The 23,021-nt window shown below is 50.3% G+C and overlaps 1 protein-coding gene across 1 annotated transcript in view; it reads left to right on the top strand.

The window, feature by feature from the left end:
• ATP2A1 (ATPase sarcoplasmic/endoplasmic reticulum Ca2+ transporting 1) overlaps window positions 1-3,611 on the top strand; it is a 35,291-nt gene extending 31,680 nt beyond the window's left edge. The window contains exons 19-22 of the mRNA XM_043549763.1: window positions 17-150; window positions 238-355; window positions 620-737; window positions 3,155-3,611. Of these exons, the coding sequence (XP_043405698.1) occupies window positions 17-150; window positions 238-355; window positions 620-737; window positions 3,155-3,189 (405 nt within the window). The 3' untranslated portion in view covers window positions 3,190-3,611. The remainder of the gene's footprint in view (window positions 1-16; window positions 151-237; window positions 356-619; window positions 738-3,154) is intronic.
• Window positions 3,612-23,021: the final 19,410 nt, after the last annotated feature.

Genomic DNA, 23,021 nt, shown 5'->3' with positions numbered 1-23,021 from the left:
CCCCCCTCCCCCCCAGTCCCATTTCATGCAGTGCACGGAGGAAAACGTGAACTTTGAGGGGCTGGACTGCGAGGTGTTCGAGTCGCCTGTGCCCATGACCATGGCCCTGTCTGTGCTGGTCACCATCGAGATGTGCAACGCCCTCAACAGGCAAGGACACCTCCCTGCCCTCCCCTCCTCTCCCCTCCCCACCCCCCGGTCCAGCCCCTCGCTCACTCTGCTGCTCTCTCTGCACAGCCTGTCTGAGAACCAGTCCCTGGTGCGCATGCCACCCTGGGTGAACATCTGGCTGCTGAGCTCCATCTGCCTCTCCATGTCCCTGCACTTCCTAATCCTCTACGTCGACCCCCTGCCTGTAAGTGCTGCCCTGCCCAGGTGCCTGTGCAGCACAGTGCCCAGGCGGGGGGAGGAGGGGCGGGTTACTCTCACCGCCAGTGGTAGAAGGTCTCATCTGCTCCCACCCCTCCCCGAGCCCTGCTCCCCAGGGCTGTGGCATTGCCCATCCCCAGCACCAGAGGCTCTAGGCTTGCCCTGTGGAGACATTTCCCCAGGCTCGAGTTCCCCTGCCTTGTTCTCCCCATGACCTCCTCCTCCCCCTTTGCTGTCCCCCCCCGCCCAGATGATCTTCAAACTGACACCGCTGGACCTGACCCACTGGCTTGTGGTGCTGAAGATCTCGTTCCCTGTCATCCTCCTGGATGAGGTGCTGAAATTTGTCGCCCGGGACTACCTGGAAGGTAAGGATGCATCCCTGCCATGGGGCAGGCCTGAGTTGCCTGGCCCAGCTGCAGCCCCATAGGAGCCTCCCAGCAGGATTCATCAGCTGGAGCTGTGATGTGAATTTGTGCAGATGCCAGTCCCACCCGATGGGACACAGCGCAGGGACCTGCCCCCAAGCTCCAGCTGGCACCAGGGTGCCACCCCCTTCTCTGTCTTCCATCCCCTCCATACCACTAACCACGAACCATCAGCATCACCTGCCATGTAACAGACCCATCAGGGCAGCTCAAACGGGCCCAGAACAGCCCCAGCACCACAGAGAGCAAGCTGCACAGAGCCGGGTGCTTACTGCTCTTGGGGCTAGAGCAGGGGGGCTGGGAGCTAGGACTCCTGGGTTCTATCCAAGATCTGGGAGGGAAGTGGGGTACAGTGGTTAGAATGGCAAAATAGGAGTCAGGACTCCTGGGTTCTATCACCGCTCTGGCAGGGGAGTGGGGTCCAGTGGTTAGAGCAGGGGGAGGTGGGAGCCAGGACTCCTGGGTTCTCTCCTGGCTCTGGGAGGGAAGTGGGGCCTGGTGGGTTAGAGCAGGGGGGGGCTGAGAGCCAGGACTCTTGGTTTCTATCCCAGCTCTGGGAGGGGAGTGGGGTCCAGTGGTTAGAGCAGCGGGACCAGAGTCAGGGTTCCTGTTGTTTTTTACCCCATCTACCACCTGTTGTAATCCGTGTCCTTTACCTTCTGGGAGTATCTGTTTCCAGTCTCCCCAAGGGGCTGGGCCAGACTGCTGCTGAGCCCCCCCACCCCCTACTCTGTGCTGCTCTGGTGTGGGTTTGAGCCCCATGCCCTTGATGGGTTTCACCTTCCATCCATCCATCCCATGTACAGTCTGGACTAACCCTCTCTCCCGCACAACCTCCTCCCCTGAGCTCTGTTAACACTGGTTTCTTTTATCCTTTCCCCTTGTAGCGTAATCTCCTTTCCCTCCATCTCCTTGATCCTGTGTCTCAGGTATCCCACGATCCTTTGCTGCATGCCTTGCCTGCCCCATGTCTGTCTGTGCCAAGGGGCGCTGCAGAGTGTGTGTGTGGGTGCATGTGAAATCTCATTGCTTTACCAGCTACTCCTGGCTCGGTCCCCACTGCAGTTTGGCAGTTGGGGTCTGGGGCCGGGTGGTGTCGCCTCTTTGAGCCTTAGCGCCGCTATCTGGCTGGGCCAGGTACCCCCATTGCCTTCGCTGCCCCCCGCTGCGCCTCTCCATTCCCTTCCACTCACCCCCTGGCTGTGGAGACCCAACGGAGTGTCACTCTGATGCTGTCACACATGCTGCTGCTGCGCTAGGAGCTCTTCCCCCACGGCCCATCATCCTCCAGCTGCCACCAAAGGAGCCAGTTGCTGTTGCTCTTGTTTCCACCAGCTGCGACACTTAGGTGACCAGATCGCAAGAGTTAAATATCGCAGGCTCACAGCACCCCCCCCCCCCGAGCCATGGGGGAGGGGGGAGCACAGCTCTAGGAATCTGCGAGTGGGACATTCGGCCCCTGCTGCAGCCCCCACCACAAGCCGTGGGTCAGGGGCGCATGGTCCCAGTTCCAGCCCCTGGTGCAAGGGTGGGGCTCAGGGCTGGGGCAGGGGGTTGGCACGCAGGAGGGGGTACAGGATATGGGCTCCCAGCAGGCTCTGGGGAAGCAGTGATATCTCCCACTGGGTCCTAGGCGGAGGCGCGACCAGGCCGCTCTGTGCGCTGCCTCCACCCGCCGGCGCCTCTCCGCAGCTCCCATTGGCCACGGTTCCTGGCCAATGGGACCTGCAGAGCCGGTGCTTATGGTGGGGGCAGGACACAGAGCCCTCTGGCTGTCCGTGTGCCTAGGAGCCGGGGGAGATATCGCCACTTCTGAGAAGCTGCGTGCAGCCAGGTAGAGAGCCTGCCAGCTCCGCACCAACCGGGGGCCTGGCAACCCTACAGTATCAGGACATCAGTTGGCACACGGGCAAAGAGTTAAATATTGGGACGTCTGGTCACCCTAGCTGCTCTGCGGGGGTGAGGATAGGGCCTGGAGACAGCAGCTCCTGGCACTGCTGAGATCCCTGCCGAGCAGCTGCTGGTTAACTAGGGAAGTGGAAATGGTTCCTCCTACTTAGTGCCTCCCTGTGTGTTAGCACCAGTCAGCCCCTGCCCTGCCCCAGAGAGAGCCCGCTCTGCTCGAGTGCTGCCTGGGGGTGGGGGCAGCGAGCCACAAGAGGGTGGTGCAGAGGGCCGGATTACAGGTCATTCTGGGCTTTTTCGACTGGTGAGACAAGGGCTGGACACCAGACCTTGGAGGCCATCCTGCCATTGGGACACAAACCCTGCCACCTGGGGCTGGTCACTGGCCCGGCCCTGAGGACCGCCCCCCCTCCCCATCCGCCTTGTCTCATGTGTCCTCTCTCTCCCCACAGTGGGTTTAGAAGACCCGAAGAGGAGGAAGAAGTGACACCTCTGGCCACTAGAGAAACTGCATCTTCACCCCAACAGTGAAGAACCGCTCGGTGCCCCCTCGCCTCCCCACGAGCCTCGGCCACCCCCTCTTATTTAACAGCTGCTCCCCTCCACCAAAGGCTGCAAGCAGCCCTCCTTCTCCTCCCCCAGCCGGGTGGGGGGGACATCATGGGGGTTTGCCCGCTGTGTTTGGAGAATGGGGGGAAGCTCCCCCTTGCAAACTGCCTGCCCTCCTCCCGGCATTCTAGCTACTTTGCTTCTGTACATTTTGAGCTGCTAGTCTGTCCTAGCGGCCCCTGCCCATCCCGCCTCCCCCCTGTCAAGCCCATTTCCTTGCTGGGCACCCAGCCCATTCGCTGTGTTACCAGCTCACACCCAGTGACCTCCTCACTCACCGGGTGGGGTTTTTTTTTTTAATGCAAAAGATAACTGAACAGATGGAAACATTTTGTCAGGCCAATGTGCAGCTCGCAGAGGAGGAAATTAAGAGACTGTTCTAGCTGCTTATTTATTGACATTAAAAGATAAACTCCTTAACGCTGTGTGTGCTCCAGTCTCTTCCTTTGCTTCCTTGGAAAGGGGATGGGGCAGGAGCCACAACTGCTGCTCTTTTGAAAAGTACCACAATTGGAGGAGTGGTCGGAAAAGGCCGAGACGTGTGACCTGGAGCGTGCCCCCTGCTGGCCCTGGGTGGTATTATGGCTACTCACAGCCCCACTGGGGGAGTGTGGAAAAAGTCAATGGCTGCAATGGGGGTGTTGCTTCTGCCAGAGAGCTCCAAAGCCCAGCAACTGTTGGAATATGGGCTGGAATTTTCTTTTGATGCTCATTTTGTAACCCCACTGACTGCAACTGAGGTTGGTGCTTGAGCCCCCCCCTGCATTGGGTGTGTGTGTGTGGGGGGGGGTAGGTGTGTGTGGGGGGTGTAGGTGTGCGTGGAGGTGGGAGGGAGGTGTAGGTGTGTGTGGGGGGTGTAGGTGTGTGTGTGGGGGTCGGGGGTGCAGGTGCAGATGCAGGTGTGTGTGAGAGGGAAAACCCTGCGGGGGAATGAAATACAGGGGGCAGGGCTCAGTGAGCTGTTTGGGGCTCAGGCGCCTTCTCTCTGCCGCAGAAACACGCCCTGATGCGAGGTGGGTGGTGGGTCCATGCAGCATGTGTCAGTTATAGTCTCATCTCCAGAACTGTTTTGGGAAGGGCTCTTAGAGTGACCCTCTGTGAGAACCAGCCCTCAGATAGGCAGCACAAACCCTATTTCCCTGCCCCACAAGTAGAACGGGCCAGCCCTGGCCAAGGGGCTGCTACCTCCTAGTCTCTAAGCCCTGGTCTACACTAGGACTTTAGGTCGAATTTAGCAGCGTTAAATCGATGTAAACCTGCACCCATCCACACGATGAAGCCCTTTATTTCGACTTAAAGGGCTCTTAAAATCGATTTCCGTACTCCACCCCTGACAAGTGGATTAGCGCTTAAATCGGCCTTGCCGGGTCGAATTTGGGGTACTGTGGACACAATTCGACGGTATTGGCCTCCGGGAGCTATCCCAGAGTGCTCCATTGTGACTGCTCTGGACAGCACTCTCAACTCAGATGCACTGGCCAGGTAGACAGGAAAAGAACTGCAAACTTTTGAATCTCATTTCCTGTTTGGCCAGCGTGGCAAGCTGCAGGTGACCATGCAGAGCTCATCAGCAGAGGTGACCATGATGGAGTCCCAGAATCGCAAAAGAGCTCCAGCATGGACTGAACGGGAGGTACGGGATCTGATCGCTGTATGGGGAGAGGAATCCATTCTATCAGAACTCCGTTCCAGTTTTCGAAATGCCAAAACCTTTGTCAAAATCTCCCAGGGCATGAAGGACAGAGGCCATAACAGGGATCCGAAGCAGTGCCGTGTGAAACTTAAGGAGCTGAGGCAAGCCTACCAGAAAACCAGAGGGGCGAACGGCCGCTCCAGGTCAGAGCCCCACACATGCCGCTTCTGTGATGAGCTGCATGCCATTTTAGGGGGTTCAGCCACCACTAACCCAGCCGTGTTATTTGACTCCTTCAATGGAGATGGAGGCAACACGGAAGCAGGTTTTGGGGACGAAGAAGATGATGATGATGATGATGAGGTTGTAGATAGCTCACAGCAAGCAAGCGGAGAAACCGGTTTTCCCGACAGCCAGGAACTGTTTCCCACCCTGGACCTGGAGCCAGTACCCCCCGAACACACCCAAGGCTGCCTCCTGGACCCGCCAGGCGGAGAAGGGACCTCCGGTGAGTATACCTTTTAAAATACTATACATGGTTTAAAAGCAAGCATGTGAAAGGATTAATTTGCCCTGGCATTCGCGGCTCTCCTGGATGTACTCCCAAAGCCTTTGCAAAAGGTTTCTGGGGAGGGCAGCCTTATTGCGTCCTTCATGGTAGGACACTTTACCACTCCAGGCCAGTAACACATACTCGGGAATCATTGTACAACAAAGCATTGCAGTGTATGTTTGCTGGCGTTCAAACAACATCTGTTCTTTGTCTCTCTGTGTTATCCTCAAGAGAGTGAGATATCATTCATGGTCTCCTGGTTGAAATAGGGTGCTTTTCTTCAGGGGACATTCAGAGGAGCCCATTCCTGCTGAGCTGTTTGCCTGCGGCTGAACAGAAATGTTCCCCACTGTTAGCCATGGGGAGGGGGGAGGGTTGAGGAGGTAGCCACGCGGTGGGGGAAGGCAAAATGCGACCTTGTAACGAAAGCACATGTGCTATGTATGTAATGTTAACAGCAAGGTTTACCCTGAAAGACTGTAGCCACTGTTTATAAAATGTGTCTTTTTAAATACCGCTGTCCCTTTTTTTTTCTCCACCAGCTGCACGTGTTTCAATGATCACAGGATCTTCTCCTTCCCAGAGGCTAGTGAAGATTAGAAAGAAAAAAAAAACGCACTCGTGATGAAATGTTCTCTGAGCTCATGCTGTCCTCCCAAACTGACTGAGCACAGACGAATGCGTGGAGGCAAATAATGTCAGAGTGCAGGAAAGCACAAAATGACCGGGAGGAGAGGTGGCGGGCTGAAGAGAGTAAGTGGCGGCTGAAGACAGGGCTGAAGCTCAAATGTGGCGGCAGCGTGATGAGAGGAGGCAGGATTCAATGCTGAGGCTGCTGGAGGACCAAACCAGTATGGTCCAGTGTATGGTTGAGCTGCAGCAAAGGCAGCTGGAGCACAGACTGCCACTACAGCCCCTGTGTAACCAACCGCCCTCCTCCCCAAGTTCCATAGCCTCCACACCCAGACGCCCAAGAACGCGGTGGGGGGGCCACCGGCCAACCAGCCACGCCGCCACAGAGGATTGCCCAAAAAAAAGAAGGCTGGCATTCAATAAATTTTAAAGTTGTAAACTTTTAAAGTGCTGTGTGGCATTTTCCTTCCCTCCTCCACCACCCCTCCTGGGCTACCTTGGTAGTCGTCCCCCTATTTGTGTGATGAATGAATAAAGAATGCATGAATGTGAAGCAACAATGACTTTATTGCCTCTGCAAGCAATGATTAAAGGGAGGAAGGGAGGGTGGTTAGCTTGCAGGGAAGTAGAGTGAACCAAGGGGCGGGGGGTTTCATCAAGGAGAAACAAAGAGAACTTTCACACCGTAGCCTGGCCAGTCATGAAACTGGTTTTCAAAGCTTCTCTGATGTGTACTGCGCCCTCCTGTGCTCTTCTAACCACCCTGGTGTCTGGCTGCGCGTAACCAGCAGCCAGGCGATTTGCCTCAACCTCCCACCCCGCCACAAACGTCTCCCCCTTACTCTCACAGATATTGTGGAGCGCACAGCAAGCAGTAATAACAGTGGGAATATTGGTTTCGCTGAGGTCTAAGCGAGTCAGTAAACTGCGCCAGGGCGCCTTTAAACATCCAAATGCACATTCTACCACCATTCTGCACTTGCTCAGCCTGTAGTTGAACAGCTCCTGACTACTGTCCAGGCTGCCTGTGTACGGCTTCATGAGCCATGGCGTTAAGGGGTAGGCTGGGTCCCCAAGGATACATATAGGCATTTCAACGTCCCCAACAGTTATTTTCTGGTCTGGGAATAAAGTCCCTTCCTGCAGCTTTTGAAACAGACCAGAGTTCCTGAAGATGCGAGTGTCATGTACCTTTCCCGGCCATCCCACGTTGATGTTGGTGAAATGTCCCTTGTGATCCACCAGAGCTTGCAGCACTATTGAAAAGTACCCCTTGCGGTTTATGTACTCGCCGGCTTGGTGCTCCGGTGCCAAGATAGGGATATGGGTTCCGTCTATAGCCCCACCACAGTTAGGGAATCCCATTGCAGCAAAGCCATCCACTAGGACCTGCACATTTCCCAGGGTCACTACCCTTGATACCAGCAGATCTTTGATTGCATGGGCTACTTGCATCACAGCAGCCCCCACAGTAGATTTGCCCACTCCAAATTGATTCCCAACTGACCGGTAGCTGTCTGGCAATCCAAGATTCCACAGGGCTATTGCCACTCGCTTCTCAACTGTGAGGGCTGCTCTCATCTTGGTATTCATGCGCTTCAGGGCAGGGGAAAGCAAGTCACAAAGTTCCATGAAAGTGCCCTTATGCATGCGAAAGTTTTGCAGCCACTGGGAATCGTCCCAGACCTGCAACACTATGCTGTCCCACCAGGCTGTGCTTGTTTCCCGAGCTCAGAATCGGCGTTCCACAGCATGAACCTGCCCCATTAGCACCATGATGCATGCATTGGCAGGGCCCATGCTTTCAGAGAAATCTGTGTCCATGTCCTGATCACTCACGTGAGCGCGCTGACGTCGCCTCCTCACCCAGTATCACTCTGCCAGGTTCTGGTGCTGCATATACTACTGGATAATGCGTGTGGTGTTTAATGTGCTCCTAATTGCCAAAGTGAGCTGAGCGGCCTCCATGCTTGCCTTGGTATGGCGTCCGCACAGAAAAAAGGCGCGGAACGATTGTCTGCCGTTGCTCTGATGGAGGGAGGGGCGACTGATGACATGGCTTACAGGGTTGGCTTCAGGGAGCTAAAATCAACAGAGGAGGTGGCTTTACATCAAGGAGTATTTCAGGCAGGACTTCACGGAGGGTTCCAATAAGAAATGGTGCACCTAAGTTATTGTTCTTATTGGAACAAGGAGGTTAGTCTGGCCTCTGATTGATACATGGCTAGATTTACCTCGCTGCACCTTCTCTGTGACTGACTGCAGTGTGACCTAGAGGAATGAGTCCCCTAGACGGGTGGGGGGGGGGGGGGGGGGGGGGGGGGGGGGGGGGGGGGGGGGGGGGGGGGGGGGGGGGGGGGGGGGGGAGCAAATGAGTACAAAACAAATCTGGTCTTTTCTTGTTTTGATCCACTCCATCTATCTTTTACATCTTTGGCTGGCAGCAGACAGTGCAGAAGGACTGCATGCCATCCACATCTCATGGCTGCCCGGCAGAAGATGATGCAATAGGACTGCTAGCAATCCATATCGCCTGCCTGATCACCATAAGACGGTTCAATAGGACTGACTGCAGGACTAAAGAGAATGACCTGGTCAAGTCACTCCAAATTTAGTCCCTGCGCCCATGTCTGCCCAGGCGCTCCTGGCCGATGTGGCCAGGAGCACCTCGGACATGACGATGACGGCTACCAGTCATATTGCACCTCTGCTGCCAGAAGGCAATGGGTTGCTGCTACTGTGTAGCAATGCAGTACCACGTCTGCCAGCACCCAGGAGACATACAGTGACGGTTACCTGAGCGGGCTCCATGCTTGCCGTGGTATGGCGTCTGCACAGGTAACTCAGGAAAAAAGGCGCGAAACGATTGTCTGCCCTTGCTTTCACGGAGTGAGGGAGGGAACGGGGGCCTGACGATATGTACCCAGAACCATCCGCGACAATGTTTTAGCCCCATCAGGCATTGGGATCTCAACCCAGAATTCCAATGGGCAGCGGAGACTGCGGGAACTGTGGGATAGCTACGCACAGTGCAACACTCCGGAAGTCGACGCTTGCCTCGGTACTGTGGAAGCACTCTGCCGAGTTAATGCACTTAATGCACTTAGAGCATTTTCTGTGGGGACACACACACTTGAATAAATAAAACTGATTTCTAAAAAACCGACTTCTATAAATTCGACCTAATTCCATAGTGTAGACATACCCTTAAAGAAAAAGGAGTACTTGTGTCACCTTAGAGCAGGGGTCCCGAACGCAGTGCCCGCAGGCACAATGGCGCCCACTGGGGCAGTTCTGTGCACCCACAAGACACCACGCCGCCAAAATGCTGCCACCGAGCGTGGCCACTGGAGACCCGCCCACTGAAATGCCGCCGAGAAGCGTTGCTGTTTCTCAGCGGCATTTTGGCGGCTGTGCTTCTTTCCGCTTCCGCTTGTTGGCGGCATTTCAGCGGCAGGGTGTCTGGCGCCCGCCACAGTCTTCTGGGAATAGGAATGTGCTATTCCCACAGAAAGGTTGGGGACCACTGCCTTAGAGACGAACAAATTTATTTGAGCATAAGCTTTCGTTGGCTAAAGCCCACTTCGTCAGATGCATGCAGTGGAAAATACAGTCCCTGTTTCTCTGCTGCCCTGATGGCCTTTTTTGGGGCCACCATCGAGCACCAGAGGTGCAACAGGAGCTGGAGCAAACTGAGCTCACAGCACGCTGGGCCCATGCTCTGATTATGAAAACAGGTGCCCACAGTCCCCCGTGGCACACAATCAGTGCAGGTGAAAAGCAGGAGCAGGGCGAGCCCCCAAACAGAGCAGATGCAGCTGAGCGGCTGCTGGTGCAGAAGGTGATAAGAAGGGGAGGGTTGGGGTTACTGCTTGGGACCCTATTACAGCATATACTGGGGCAAATGACTGCTAGGCCCCGGGCTGCATTCCATAAGGCAGCAGGCTGGCAGCACAGGGCGCCATGCCAGGCAGTGCCACCCTTAGGCAAATGTTGGAGGAGCAGGAGACACCTGTGCTTCCAGTAGGAGGTGCTGACTGCACAGTGAGAGAGAGGCGTGAGGACACTAGAATAACCTCTTCCCCATGGGGGGCAGTGACCCCTGGTGGCCTGGGTAGAGGGGCACTTACAGAGCTGTGTGGGGAGCCTCTTACTGGGCTAGCAGGGTGCTGGAGCTCGGGTTTGCCGGGCACTGGAAGAGGTTGGGGTGGGGTTGGGGGGCAAAGACTGGGCTAGCAGGGGGCTGGGGGTTGAGTTTGCCGGGCACTGGAAGGGGTCGGGGGGGCAAGTACCGGACTAGCAGGGGGCTGTGGGTTGAGTAGATTGGGGGGACAAGGGCTGGGCTAGCAGGGGGCTGTGGATTGGATTCCCCGGATACTAGCAGGGCTGGTGGTGGGAGGAAGGACCAGAAAGTGCACTGCCTCCACACAGAGCCCAAATGAGACCTGGAGGAAGCAGAGACAGGAAGGGGAAGGTGGATCCGTGCACCAAATTCCTTGTTGCCGCTCCCCTCAGGGAAATCATGGCCAGAGCAACCGCAGAAGCCTTCCGGCACTACCTCCTCCAGCCCTGTAGCTACCCCTGCAAGACACTGATGGCCCAAGGGCTGCGCTTTCACTCACAGCTGGTCGAGGCATTGTGCTCTCTGTACCGCGGCCACACTAAGGGCATCAGCCTACCACCCACAAGGCACTGACACCTGCCAGCGGGACCAGGGACCCTGTCAGAGCCGCAGCACCTGCCAAAGCTGATCACCTGGCTAACGACCCAGTGCACGCTGCCACTGAGCACCTCCCAGTGGCACTGGGCTCACATGGGATCCCAACTGGAAGCGCCTGGACTGCGGTCCTAACCCCAAGGCAGGGCCCAAGCAGTGGGAGGCCCAGGAGGAGGAGGCATCGAAGCCTGACCCTGGTGGGGTGGTGAGGAGAACAGAACAATGAGGCAGGAGCAACCCAACATTCTCACAGGTCAAATGGGGGGGGGCACCCCTACTTGAACGAAACAGGCATGCTGAGCGTGGCCTAGCCATGGGGCATGCCTGCAACCTGGGGACAGGTGTGTTTCCCCAGCCTTGCTTCTTTGCTCATACCTGATTGGCTGGAGGTGGGGGGAGGGTGCCACTCCAAACAAGGATACAGGTTTAACTATGACAGGTTTCAGAGTAGCAGCCGAGTTAGTCTGTACCCGCAAAAACAAAAGGAGGACTTGTGGCACCTTAGAGACTAACATATTTATTTGAGCATAAGCTTTCATGAGCTACAGCTCACTTCATCGAATGCATTCAGTGGAAAATACAATGAGGAGATTTATATACACAGAGAACATGAAACCACTATGGTCCACCAGGGAGGGCTTGAGCCAATGAGCAGATGGGGTGGGGGGAGGAGGATGGGGGACAAGCCCAGGAAGATTTGGAGAAGGGAGGGGAATAAAGACAGACCAGGAGAAGAAGTGGGTGCTCTGAGCTGACAGCTTGCAGGCAGGTGGGGCTGCTCCAGGGGTTTGCACCCGTGGGAGGCAGAGTGTGTATCTAGGCAGGTGCTGTACCAGGGGAAGGGAGTCAGGAACTCCTGCCAGACCCTGACCTGGGACTGTTCCTGGCCGGGCTTAACTCTGACCAGACTTAGGAGGGAGGGCTGGTGTTTGTGCAAACAGGGGGCTGGGAACTGGGACCCCTTCGCCAACCTTAGGATTCCCACACCCAGAGCAAGGTATGACGGTTTCTACAGCACCTGCTCTCACTAGGAATGGATTTGGACCAAGTTCTAATTGTGCCCCACAGACAGTGGTGCAAGTAGGGAGGTCCGGTCCACAGTACCATTACGATATTTATTGCTGGTAGGCTGTACCGGATAGACACAGGAGCACAATGTGAGCAGCCCCACGCCGGCCGCTCCTCTGGTGCAGCTGTACCGCCCCCAGTCCTGCCCCCAACCCTTCCATGCAGTTGCATCTTCTGTCTGAGGTCTGTACAGCCCTGCCAGAGGACAGGGCTGGGAGCGGGCTGGGGACAGTACAGCCAGGCACCAGAGCAGCCCCACATTCTGCCCACGGGTAACATGGGATGGGGAGGGGACAGGGAGAGTGCGAGGGCCCCGGGCTGGGGGTAGGGAAAAGTTACATGCCCCACCCCCTTCAGCTGGTGCCCCCCTCTGTGTCCCTCCTATGAGTCACCTATGCTCAGCATACAGGTAAGAAATGAACTCTACTTGCACCAATGATGTTTTGATACAAATATTGCTCTTTTTGGACTACAAATTGTATTTGATTTTTTCGAAAGCAAAATCTGTTTCTTTAGAAGTAAATTGTAATCGATCCCTTTTCCATGAAAATGTGATTTTTTTCCCCAAAATATTTGTTTGACCTTTTTGATCACAAAATAGATTTTTTTGGCTAAAATCTTTATTAAATTTTTGTTTGATTTTTTCCAAAAAAAAAAAAAGAATTATTTTTAGGAATAAATTGTAGTCAATATCTTGATTAAAATTTAATGTTTTCTTGCCAAAATATTTGTTTTATATTTTTGATCAAAAAATAGAATTTTTGTTACTAAAAAAATATTTTTTTATTTTTTTCCAAATAAAAATCATTTTTTCAGAATAAAATTGTGGTTGATTTTATTTATGAAAAATTATTTTTTCACATCTGTTTTGACCAATCAAAAATACATATTTTCACCTACAAATTTTATTTGATTTTTTCCCAAAGAAAAAAAGATCCCTTTTTCAGAAATAAGTTGTAATTGATTTTTCAAAGATAAATTAATTTTTGTTGCCAAAATATTTATTTGACATTTTCAATCAAAAATGGATTTTTTTGGCTAATATTTTATTTAAAAATTATTTTTCCAAAACCCACATTTTTTTCAGGACTAAATTGTAAATTATTTTTACAATTTTCCCAAAATATATGCTTGACATTTTCAATGAAAAAATAGATGTTTTTGGCTAAATATTTTATATATTTTTTTCCATTGAAAAATCATTTTTTTTCAAGAATAAATTGTAGTCCACGTTTCAATGAAATTTTTTTTCTTGCCAAAATATATTCTGACATTTTCGAACAAAAAGATTCTTTTTTGCTAAAAGCTTTCCAAAGAAAAATTATTTTTTGGCAGAAAATACGTTGTAATGAATTTCTTGATGAAAAAAAGGGGAGGTTTTGGCCAAAATATTGTTTGTTTTTTTGATTAAAAAAATAGATTTATTGAGCTAAAATTTCATTAATTTTTGTTTGATTTTTCCCAAGACAAATCAAATTTTTTCAGAAATAAATTGTTGATTTTTCAATGAAAAATTGTGGTTTTTTAAAGGTTTTTTTCCTGTGTTCAATCAAAAAAGTAGCTATCTTTGGCTTCAAATTTTATTTGATTTTTTACAAATAAAAGTACATTTTTTTCAGAAATAGATTTTAATCGATTTTTCAATGAATTTGCCAAAATAATTGTAGTGTGTGTGTGTGGGGGGGTTGGAGTGGTAGGAGTAGTAGTGAGGAGTTTTACGAGTAGTAGTAATTGTTGTTGTCGTGCGGATGTAATAATAGTAATAGGAGTAGTAGTGGGGGTTGTAGTAGTAGTAGTTGGGGGTATCTAGTAGTAGTAGTAGTGGGGGGTTATAGTAGTAGGTGGGGGTTCTGGTGGTAGTAGTAGGAGTAGTAGAACTGGGGAGGGGGGGTACCAGAACTAGCTACACCCCAACTGCTACAGCTCCCCCAAATACTACTACCATACCCCACTACTATCTCCTAACTATTTTTACTACCTCCCAACAGATACTACAACCCTTCCAATTCTACTACAACCCCCCAACTACTGATACGACTCCCCAAATATAATAAAAACCACAACTACTTCTACAACACCCCAAGTACTACTACATCACCCCAACTGCTAGTTAACCCCCCCACCACTACTACTATCCCCAACGACTACTACCCCAACTGCTAGTACAAGCATCCCACTTCTACTACAACCCCCCAACTACTACTACAACCCTCAAACTGCTACTAGGAGAACCCAACTACTACTAACCCCCAAATTCTAGTAGAGCCCCCCACTACTACTGCAACCCCTCAATTACTACCCCCAACTACTACTACTACCCTGCACTACTACTACAGCCCCCAAATACTACTACAACCCTTCCACTTCTACTACAACTCCCAACTACTATTAACCCCCTGCTACTACTACAACCCCCCAACAACTACTACGACCCCCACAACTAAAATTACAACCCACCAACTCATATTATAACACCCCAGATCCTAACAAAACCCCCCAACTACTACTACACCCCTACTACTAAAACATGCACTACTAAGAGAATCTCCCCACTACAACTACAACCCTCCCAACTACTACCATAACCTCACCCCCACTACTACCATAACCTCACCCCCACTACTACTATAACCTCCCCATGCTACTACAAGCCCCCAACTACTACTATAACCAGTTGATGTAATGAACAGTGCGTGTTCCACTTGGAGCAGCAGTGACACCCAGTGGCCAGTTAGGTAATAGACAGAGTGTATTTCCCTTGAAGCAGCAGTGACACCCAGTGGCCAGTCACTGTTATATATTTGCAGCAAATGTTGTACAAAGGTTGTCGTGTGAGATGTCTATGGAAAGGTTATGATTTGATGGTTATGATTATGCTATCTGCATGTGTGTATCATTTTTGTAGTTGAAGTTAGGAATATTGGCTATGTACTTATACTTCAATGTATTTTAATTCTAAGTAGCCTCAGTGAAGCATTTGGTCTGCTTCTTGAGCAAGGACTATTCTCAGTAAGTGCCCAATAAAGAAACACTTAACTGACAATGGAATTTGGGAGACGCCAATCCACATCTGACAGGTTTCAGAGTAACAGCCCTGTTAGTCTGTATTCACAAAAAGAAAAGGAGTACTTGTGGCACCTTAGAGACTAACCAATTTATTTGAGCATAAGCTTTTGTGAGCTACAGCTCACTTCATCGGATTCATTCAGTGGAAAATACAGAAGATGTTTTTATACATACAAACCATGAAAAAATGGGTGTTTACCATTTTTTCATGGTTTGTATGTATAAGAACATCTTCCGTATTTTCCACAGTATGCATCCGATGAAGTGAGCTGTAGCTCACGAAAGCTTATGCTCAAATAAATTGGTTAGTCTCTAAGGTGCCACAAGTACTCCTTTTCTTTTTGCGAATCCACATCTGAGCTTTCCTGGGAACATTCAAACTAACATATAAACAATGGCGTCAGCCTGTAAAAAACTGTATCATGGATGGACGTGTGACTTGCCCATGTGACTCCAAACTCCATTTTGCTGTAATTTTCCATAGTAAGAAAAAAGAAATGTTCTTACACCTGGAAGAGACTATAAAAGGCTGCAAAAAGAAAAGGAGTACTAGTGGCACCTTAGAGATTAACCAATTTAGCTATACCTCATGAAAGCTTATGCTGAAATAAATTGGTTAGTCTCTAAGGTGCCACTAGTACTCCTTTTCTTTTTGCGAATACAGACTAACATGGCTGCTACTCTGAAACCTATAAAAGGCTGATGCCTCATCTCCATCTTGTCTTAAGTCCTGCTTCATCCCTCTGGAGGGACTTTGCTACAAACTGAAGCTTTGAACAAAGGACTGAATGACCCATCCCAGCTGGGGATGTTTGTACTCCAGAGACTTGATTTGAACCTGCAGTTTATTCCATCACTGCTACAAGCCTGAACCAAGAACTTAGCCATTATTGTATGTCATTGATTCCATTTAACCAATTCTAGCTCTCATCTCTATATTTTTCCTGCTCTGAGCAATTTGTCCTGAATTGGCACTCTCATTTGGGTCTCACCAAGGGCAGCATCATTACACAGGGTAATGCACAGAGTGTGTCTGCCTTGGAGCAGAAGTGATACCTTGTGGCCATAAGGGTAATGCATAGCATGCCTCTCCCTTGGCGCAGCAGTGAGTCCTGGTGGCCAGTCAGCGTAATGCACAGAACATCTTTCTGTTGGAGCAGCAGTGACACCCGGAGGCGAATCAGGGTAATGCACAGAGTCTGTCTCCCAAGGAGCAGCAGCGATACTTTGTGGCCATAAGGGTAGAATCATAGAATCATAGAATCATAGAATATCAGGGTTGGAAGGGACCTCAGGAGGTCATCTAGTCCAACCCCCTGCTCGAAGCAGGACCAAGTCCCAGTTAAATCATCCCAGCCAGGGCTTTGTCAAGCCTGACCTTAAAAACCTCTAAGGAAGGAGATTCTACCACCTCCCTAGGTAACGCATTCCAGTGTTTCACCACCCTCTTAGTGAAAAAGTTTTCCTAATATCCAATCTAAACCTCCCCCACTGCAACTTGAGACCATTACTCCTCGTTCTGTCATCTGCTACCACTGAGAACAGTCTAGAGCCATCCTCTTTGGAACCCCCTTTCAGGTAGTTGAAAGCAGCTATCAAATCCCCCCTCATTCTTCTCTTCTGTAGACTAAACAATCCCAGCTCCCTCAGCCTCTCCTCATAAGTCATGTGTTCTAGACCCCTAATCATTTTTGTTGCCCTTCGCTGGACTCTCTCCAATTTATCCACATCCTTCTTGTAGTGTGGGGCCCAAAACTGGACACAGTACTCCAGATGAGGCCTCACCAATGTCGAATAGAGGGGAACGATCACGTCCCTCGATCTGCTCGCTATGCCCCTACTTATACATCCCAAAATGCCATTGGCCTTTTTGGCAACAAGGGCACACTGCTGACTCATATCCAGCTTGTTGTCCACTGTCACCCCTAGGTCCTTTTCCGCAGAACTGCTGCCTAGCCATTCGGTCCCTAGTCTGTAGCGGTGCATTGGATTCTTCCGTCCTAAGTGCAGGACCCTGCACTTATCCTTATTGAACCTCATCAGATTTCTTTCGGCCCAATCCTCCAATTTGTCTAGGTCCTTCTGTATCCTATCCCTCCCCTCCAGTGTATCTACCACTCCTCCCAGTTTAGTATCATCCGCAAATTTGCTGAGAGTGCAATCCACGCCATCGTCCAGATCATTTATGAAGATATTGAACAAAACCGGCCCCAGGACCGACCCCTGGGGCACTCCACTTGACACCGGCTGCCAACTAGACATGGAGCCATTGATCACTACCCGTTGAGCCCGACAATCTAGCCAACTTTCTACCCACCTTATAGTGCATTCATCCAGCCCATACTTCCTTAACTTGCTGACAAGAATACTGTGGGAGACCGTGTCAAAAGCTTTGCTAAAGTCAAGAAACAATACATCCACTGCTTTCCCTTCATCCACAGAACCAGTAATCTCATCATAAAAGGCGATTAGATTAGTCAGGCATGACCTTCCCTTGGTGAATCCATGCTGGCTGTTCCTGATCACTTTCCTCTCATGCAAGTGCTTCAGGATTGATTCTTTGAGGACCTGCTCCATGATTTTTCCAGGGACTGAGGTGAGGCTGACTGGCCTGTAGTTCCCAGGATCCTCCTTCTTCCCTTTTTTAAAGATTGGCACTACATTAGCCTTTTTCCAGTCATCTGGGACTTCCCCCGTTCGCCACGAGTTTTCAAAGATAATGGCCAATGGCTCTGCAATCACAGCCGCCAATTCCTTCAGCACTCTCGGATGCAACTCGTCCGGCCCCATGGACTTGTGCACGTCCAGCTTTTCTAAATAGTCCCTAACCACCTCTATCTCCACAGAGGGCTGGACATCTCTTCCCCATTTTGTGATGCCCAGCGCAGCAGTCTGGGAGCTGACCTTGTTAGTGAAGACAGAGGCAAAAAAAGCATTGAGTACATTAGCTTTTTCCACATCCTCTGTCACTAGGTTGCCTCTCTCATTCAGTAAGGGGCCCACACTTTCCTTGCCTTTCTTCTTGTTGCCAACATACCTGAAGAAACCCTTCTTGTTACTCTTGACATCTCTTGCTAGCTGCAGCTCCAGGTGTGATTTGGCCCTCCTGATATCATTCCTACATGCCCGAGCAATATTTTTATACTCTTCCCTGGTCATATGTCCAACCTTCCACTTCTTGTAAGCTTCTTTTTTATGTTTAAGATCCGCTAGGATTTCATTGTTAAGCCAAGCTGGTCTCCTGCCATATTTACTATTCTTTCGACTCATCGGGATGGTTTGTCCCTGTAACCTCAACAGGGATTCCTTGAAATACAGCCAGCTCTCCTGGACTCCTTTCCCCTTCATGTTAGTCCCCCAGGGGATCCTACCCATCCGTTCCCTGAGGGAGTCGAAGTCTGCTTTCCTGAAGTCCAGGGTCCGTATCCTGCTGCTTACCTTTCTTCCCTGCGTCAGGATCCTGAACTCAACCAACTCATGGTCACTGCCTCCCAGAGTCCCATCCACTTTTGCTTCCCCCACTAATTCTACCCGGTTTGTGAGCAGCAGGTCAAGAAAAGCGCCCCCCCTAGTTGGCTCCTCTAGCACTTGCGCCAGGAAATTGTCCCCTACGCTTTCCAAAAACTTCCTGGATTGTCTATGCACCGCTGTATTGCTCTCCCAGCAGATATCAGGAAAATTAAAGTCACCCATGAGAATCAGGGCGTGCGATCTAGTAGCTTCCGTGAGCTGCCGGAATGCATGGCATGTGTGTGACGTTCCCCCGGTGTTATCCGGCCCAGTGATCTGCTAGGTCACTCCAATCCTTGACTCTGGCAGCCAGTCTTACCTTGTTCTACTGTGAGAACCCCCACTCCTGGGTTGTTCCCTCACAGCCTCTAGCATGTAAGCTGCTCCTTGGATTCTACAACCGAATGACACTAGCCAATATCGCCGGTGTAATGAGGCTGGTTCTGGCGGGACCCAACTGAGAGTGCCAATTCAGGACAAATTGCTTCAAGCAGGGCAGTTACAGCCCAAGGCTGGGGTTTTTCCACCTCTAAGGCAAACCAAACCATCCATACAGAGCAGACTTTGGTCTCACCACACTGGCTAACCACAAGTCACACAAGCAATTCCCTTAGACACTCCAGTTTCCCAGTATCTCCACCAGTGCCACTCGTTATGGGGACAAATGGTTATGAAAACCAATACCCCAGAACAAAGGTTCCCTCGATCCCAAAGGACCAAGCCCCAGACCCAGGTCAATATACAAATCAGATCTTACCCACCAATCATGCTGATGCCAATCCTTTCGAATCTAAAATCTAAAGGTTTATTCATAAACGGAAAAAGATAGAGATGAGAGCTAGAATGGGTTAAATGGAATCAATTCCATACAGTGATGACAAAGTTCTTGGTTCAGGCTTGCAGCAGTGACAGAATAAACTGCAGGTTCAAATCAAGTCTCTGGAGTACAAACATCCCCAGCTGGGATGGGTCATTCAGTCCTTTGTTCAAAGCTTCAGTTTGTAGCAAAGTCCCTCCAGAGATATGAAGCAGGATTGAAGACCAGATGGAGGAGCTGCAGCAGCTTTGTATAGTCTCTTGCCATGTGCTCTTTCTTTCTTTGTCCCAAGGACAAGCTGCCCATCCCATGGCCTGGAAACACCTCAGAGTTCTGTCCATAGGCAGGTCCCTGCGCACCTGGCTGAGTCCCAAGGCATGTCTGCCTTCTCTCAGTGGGTCAGTTGTGTAGCTGATGGTCCTTAATGGGCCATCAAGCAGGCTAGGCAGAGCTGACACCAACTTGCTGGGGTGTCACCCAGAAGAATAGCACAAGTTTGAAATACAGACAGTATAGAGCCAATATTCATAACTTTAACTATAAAAATGATACACACATATAGACAGCATCATCATAACCAGCAAACCGTAACCTTCTCTTAGACACCTCATTTGATCCCCTATATACAAGTTTTGGTGCCACTACAGGACTTTGGTTGCAAAAATGATCTATACGGTCCCAGCTTATGTCAATACTGTCACATCCGGTCTCAGACACAACCCTAGGAACCTCCATCTTGCAGTGTCAAGTTATGCCCGCTGGACACTGCAAGCTTATATGAGTTCATCAATTTAACAAAGAAATTGATATGTACCAGGCTTGTTATTCCAAGGGGAGTTTCTACATGCTTCAAACCAAACACACTGCTTCAGGTAGAATAAACAAACAAATTTATTAACTACAGATGTAAGCAGTGTCAGGATGAGCTCCACCCTGACATCTGGTGGTGAGGTGTGGCAAGTTGTGGAAAAGAACTTCAGGGGCCGATCTCATTTGCATAGGCACACCCACCCCGCCTGGAATGAGGCCATAGCTGCCCAAATGGTCACTTTGGCTGTTGTGGGATCCCCAGTGTCTCTGTTATTGGGGCAGGAAGAATAAATTGTTATTACCCTGATTATGGGAACTGTGCTTGGAACTGTACTTGTCCTTTTGTTAGGCTGGAGGGACTCAACATCAACGCAGTAGCACTCGCTAGGCAAGGGTCATGGGTTCCAAAACTGTGAATTGAAAGAGGCTGGGGACAAGTATTAATACTTGGTGGCATGGGCTCCTGGCTGAGGGCCTTACATGCTAATTGTACTTTCTCCTCTCTCCACTGTAGAATATCAGAGCTAATTTTGATTCTATTAGGAGTCTTGTTACAGGCTGCTGAGCTCATTTTGGGCTAATGGTGCACCAGCGCTCAGGCTCCCCTGCTACAAGCTGAATTCACCAAAGAGCTGAACTGACTAAGAGCTGAAATCACTGAGCGTTGTGTTAAGTAGTGGGGGAGCGTGAAGATATATTGTGGAGCAGTTTGTGGGACCGCTGCAGTGCCTTGTGGACAGGCTGGTGGAGCAGTTCATAGGACGGTGGGAGCTGCTTGTGGGCCGTGGAGTCGAGCGAAGCAGTTCGTGGGGCGGCTAGCGGACCAGAGCGAAGGCCTATGGAGCTGTGGGGTGGTCAGCTTCAGATCATGTAAGGTGCCCCTTACCTCTCTCCCCCCCCATCTCCACCCAGGTTGGGAGGTAAAACTCTGCAGATAAACTTTCGAACTCTGGGGCTGCCCTGACCAGGGACAGAGACTTTTGGGTCATTGGACTTTTGGGACTTTGGGTGATTTGGGGTTGCTGGACTCAAGAACCAAAGGGAAAGGGCATGCCCCAGTTTGCTTGGGGTGGGTTTTTTGCTCATGGGTTGTGTTACGAATCCTGTTGGTGGTGTTTCCCCAACATAATGCCACATTGTTTCTCTCTGTTATTAAAAGGCTTTTGCTACACTCAGACTATGTGCTTGCGAGAGGGGAAGTATTGCCTCTTGGAGGCTCCCAGCGGGGGTGGTATATATTTGTCCCAGGTCACTGGGTGGGGGCTCGAGTCGGTTTGCATTGTGTTATTGGAATGAATCCCCTAGATATTGAAACCGGCCCTTGTTGCTGCCAACTCTGACGAGCAGAAGGGTTACACATATATAGATTTTAAGTGATTATAAGTCAAAGCACAACAATTTAGATTTGGTCAAATGAAATAAAAGCAAAACACATTCTAAACTGATCTTAACACTTTCAGTGCCCTTAGAAACTTAGATGTTTCTCACCGTAGGCTGGCTGGTTGCTCTTCAGCCAGGCTCTCCCCTTTGATCAGGGTTTCAGTTGCTTGGTGGTAGTGTCTGTAGATGGAGGTGGAAGAGAGAGGAAGAGCATGACAAACATCCCTTTTATCATGTTCTTTCTTCTCCCTTGGCTCCCCCACCCCACTTCAGGGTCAGGTGAGCATTACCTAATTGCAGTCAATGACTAACCAAAGGAAGGGGGGTGACTGACTCGAGAGTCCAACAGATCCTTTTGTTGCTGACTAGGCCAGTGTCCTTTGTTCCTGTGAGGCTGGGCTGGGTTTGTCTCATGCTCTGATGAGGTGTGAACTGCCCCTCTGGTCCTGGAGACTTCTTTTATGCCATGAGGACACATTTTCAGCCTCATAACTATATACATGAAATTACAATCTCTAAAATTACTGTAACCCTTCTGCCCGTCAGAGTTGGCAGCAACAAGGGCCGGGTTCTGTATCTAGGGGTTCCATTCCAGTAACGCAATGCAAAACCGGGCTCGAGCCGCCACCCAGTGACCTGGGACAAATATATACCACCCCTGCTGGGCGCCTCCAAGAGGCAATACTTCCCCTCTCGCAAGCACAGAGTCTGAGTGTAGCAAAGCCTTTTAATAACAGAGAGAAACAATGTGGTATTTGTTAGGGGGCTTATTCCTTCACCCACTTACTTCCCTGGTCCTTCTCACATGAACAGAGAGCAACAATACCCAAAGTCCAAAGGTGCAAACAATTCGATGTTTATTGGGGTGAACTTCCAGCAAGCATTATTCCAGTTTCCTTCCTTAGTGTCCCCCTTCCCAGCTCTGACACCACAGAGCCTTACAACAGTGTCCCTGTTCCCATTCCTGCCCTTAGCCAAACATGATTCCAATTTCCCCACCCCCATTCCCTGTTCCCATTTCCTCCACCCACCCACCCACCGCACTTCCTGATTGACTGCAGACTATATAGTAAAACTTGAGTTCTGCTTAGCTATACCTTAACCAACCATTTCCCTGAAATTTAACTAACCAATCCTAACATATTGTAACATGATTATGTAACCAATTATATCCCACCACCTTAATTAGTTTACACCCAGCAAAATTAATTATATAGCAGACAGAAACAATCCCAGAACTAGACAGAGATTATAAAGACAAAGAATGGGGAAATGGGGACTACAGTGATAGAACAAACACAGAAATGAGGATTTCACATCCCAGCTATTGATAAGTGAGTTCTTGCCAGACAGGATGCTATCAAACTAAGTTTCTTTTTACATCTTCTAGATACTTCCCTTTCTCTGGAGGCAATAGGCACTATCAGGACAGGATTGTATTCCTAACAGCCCAATAGCACCTTATTTCAATGTGACTAGTTTGGAATGTAAGGATGTGACTGGTCACTTCCCAGCTTATGGCT

This window comes from Chelonia mydas, chromosome 6 (genome assembly GCF_015237465.2).
Source record: "Chelonia mydas isolate rCheMyd1 chromosome 6, rCheMyd1.pri.v2, whole genome shotgun sequence".
Taxonomy (NCBI): Eukaryota; Metazoa; Chordata; order Testudines; family Cheloniidae; genus Chelonia; species Chelonia mydas.
Note: the sequence above shows the minus strand (reverse complement) of the source record. Positions and strands in the feature narration are given on the sequence as shown.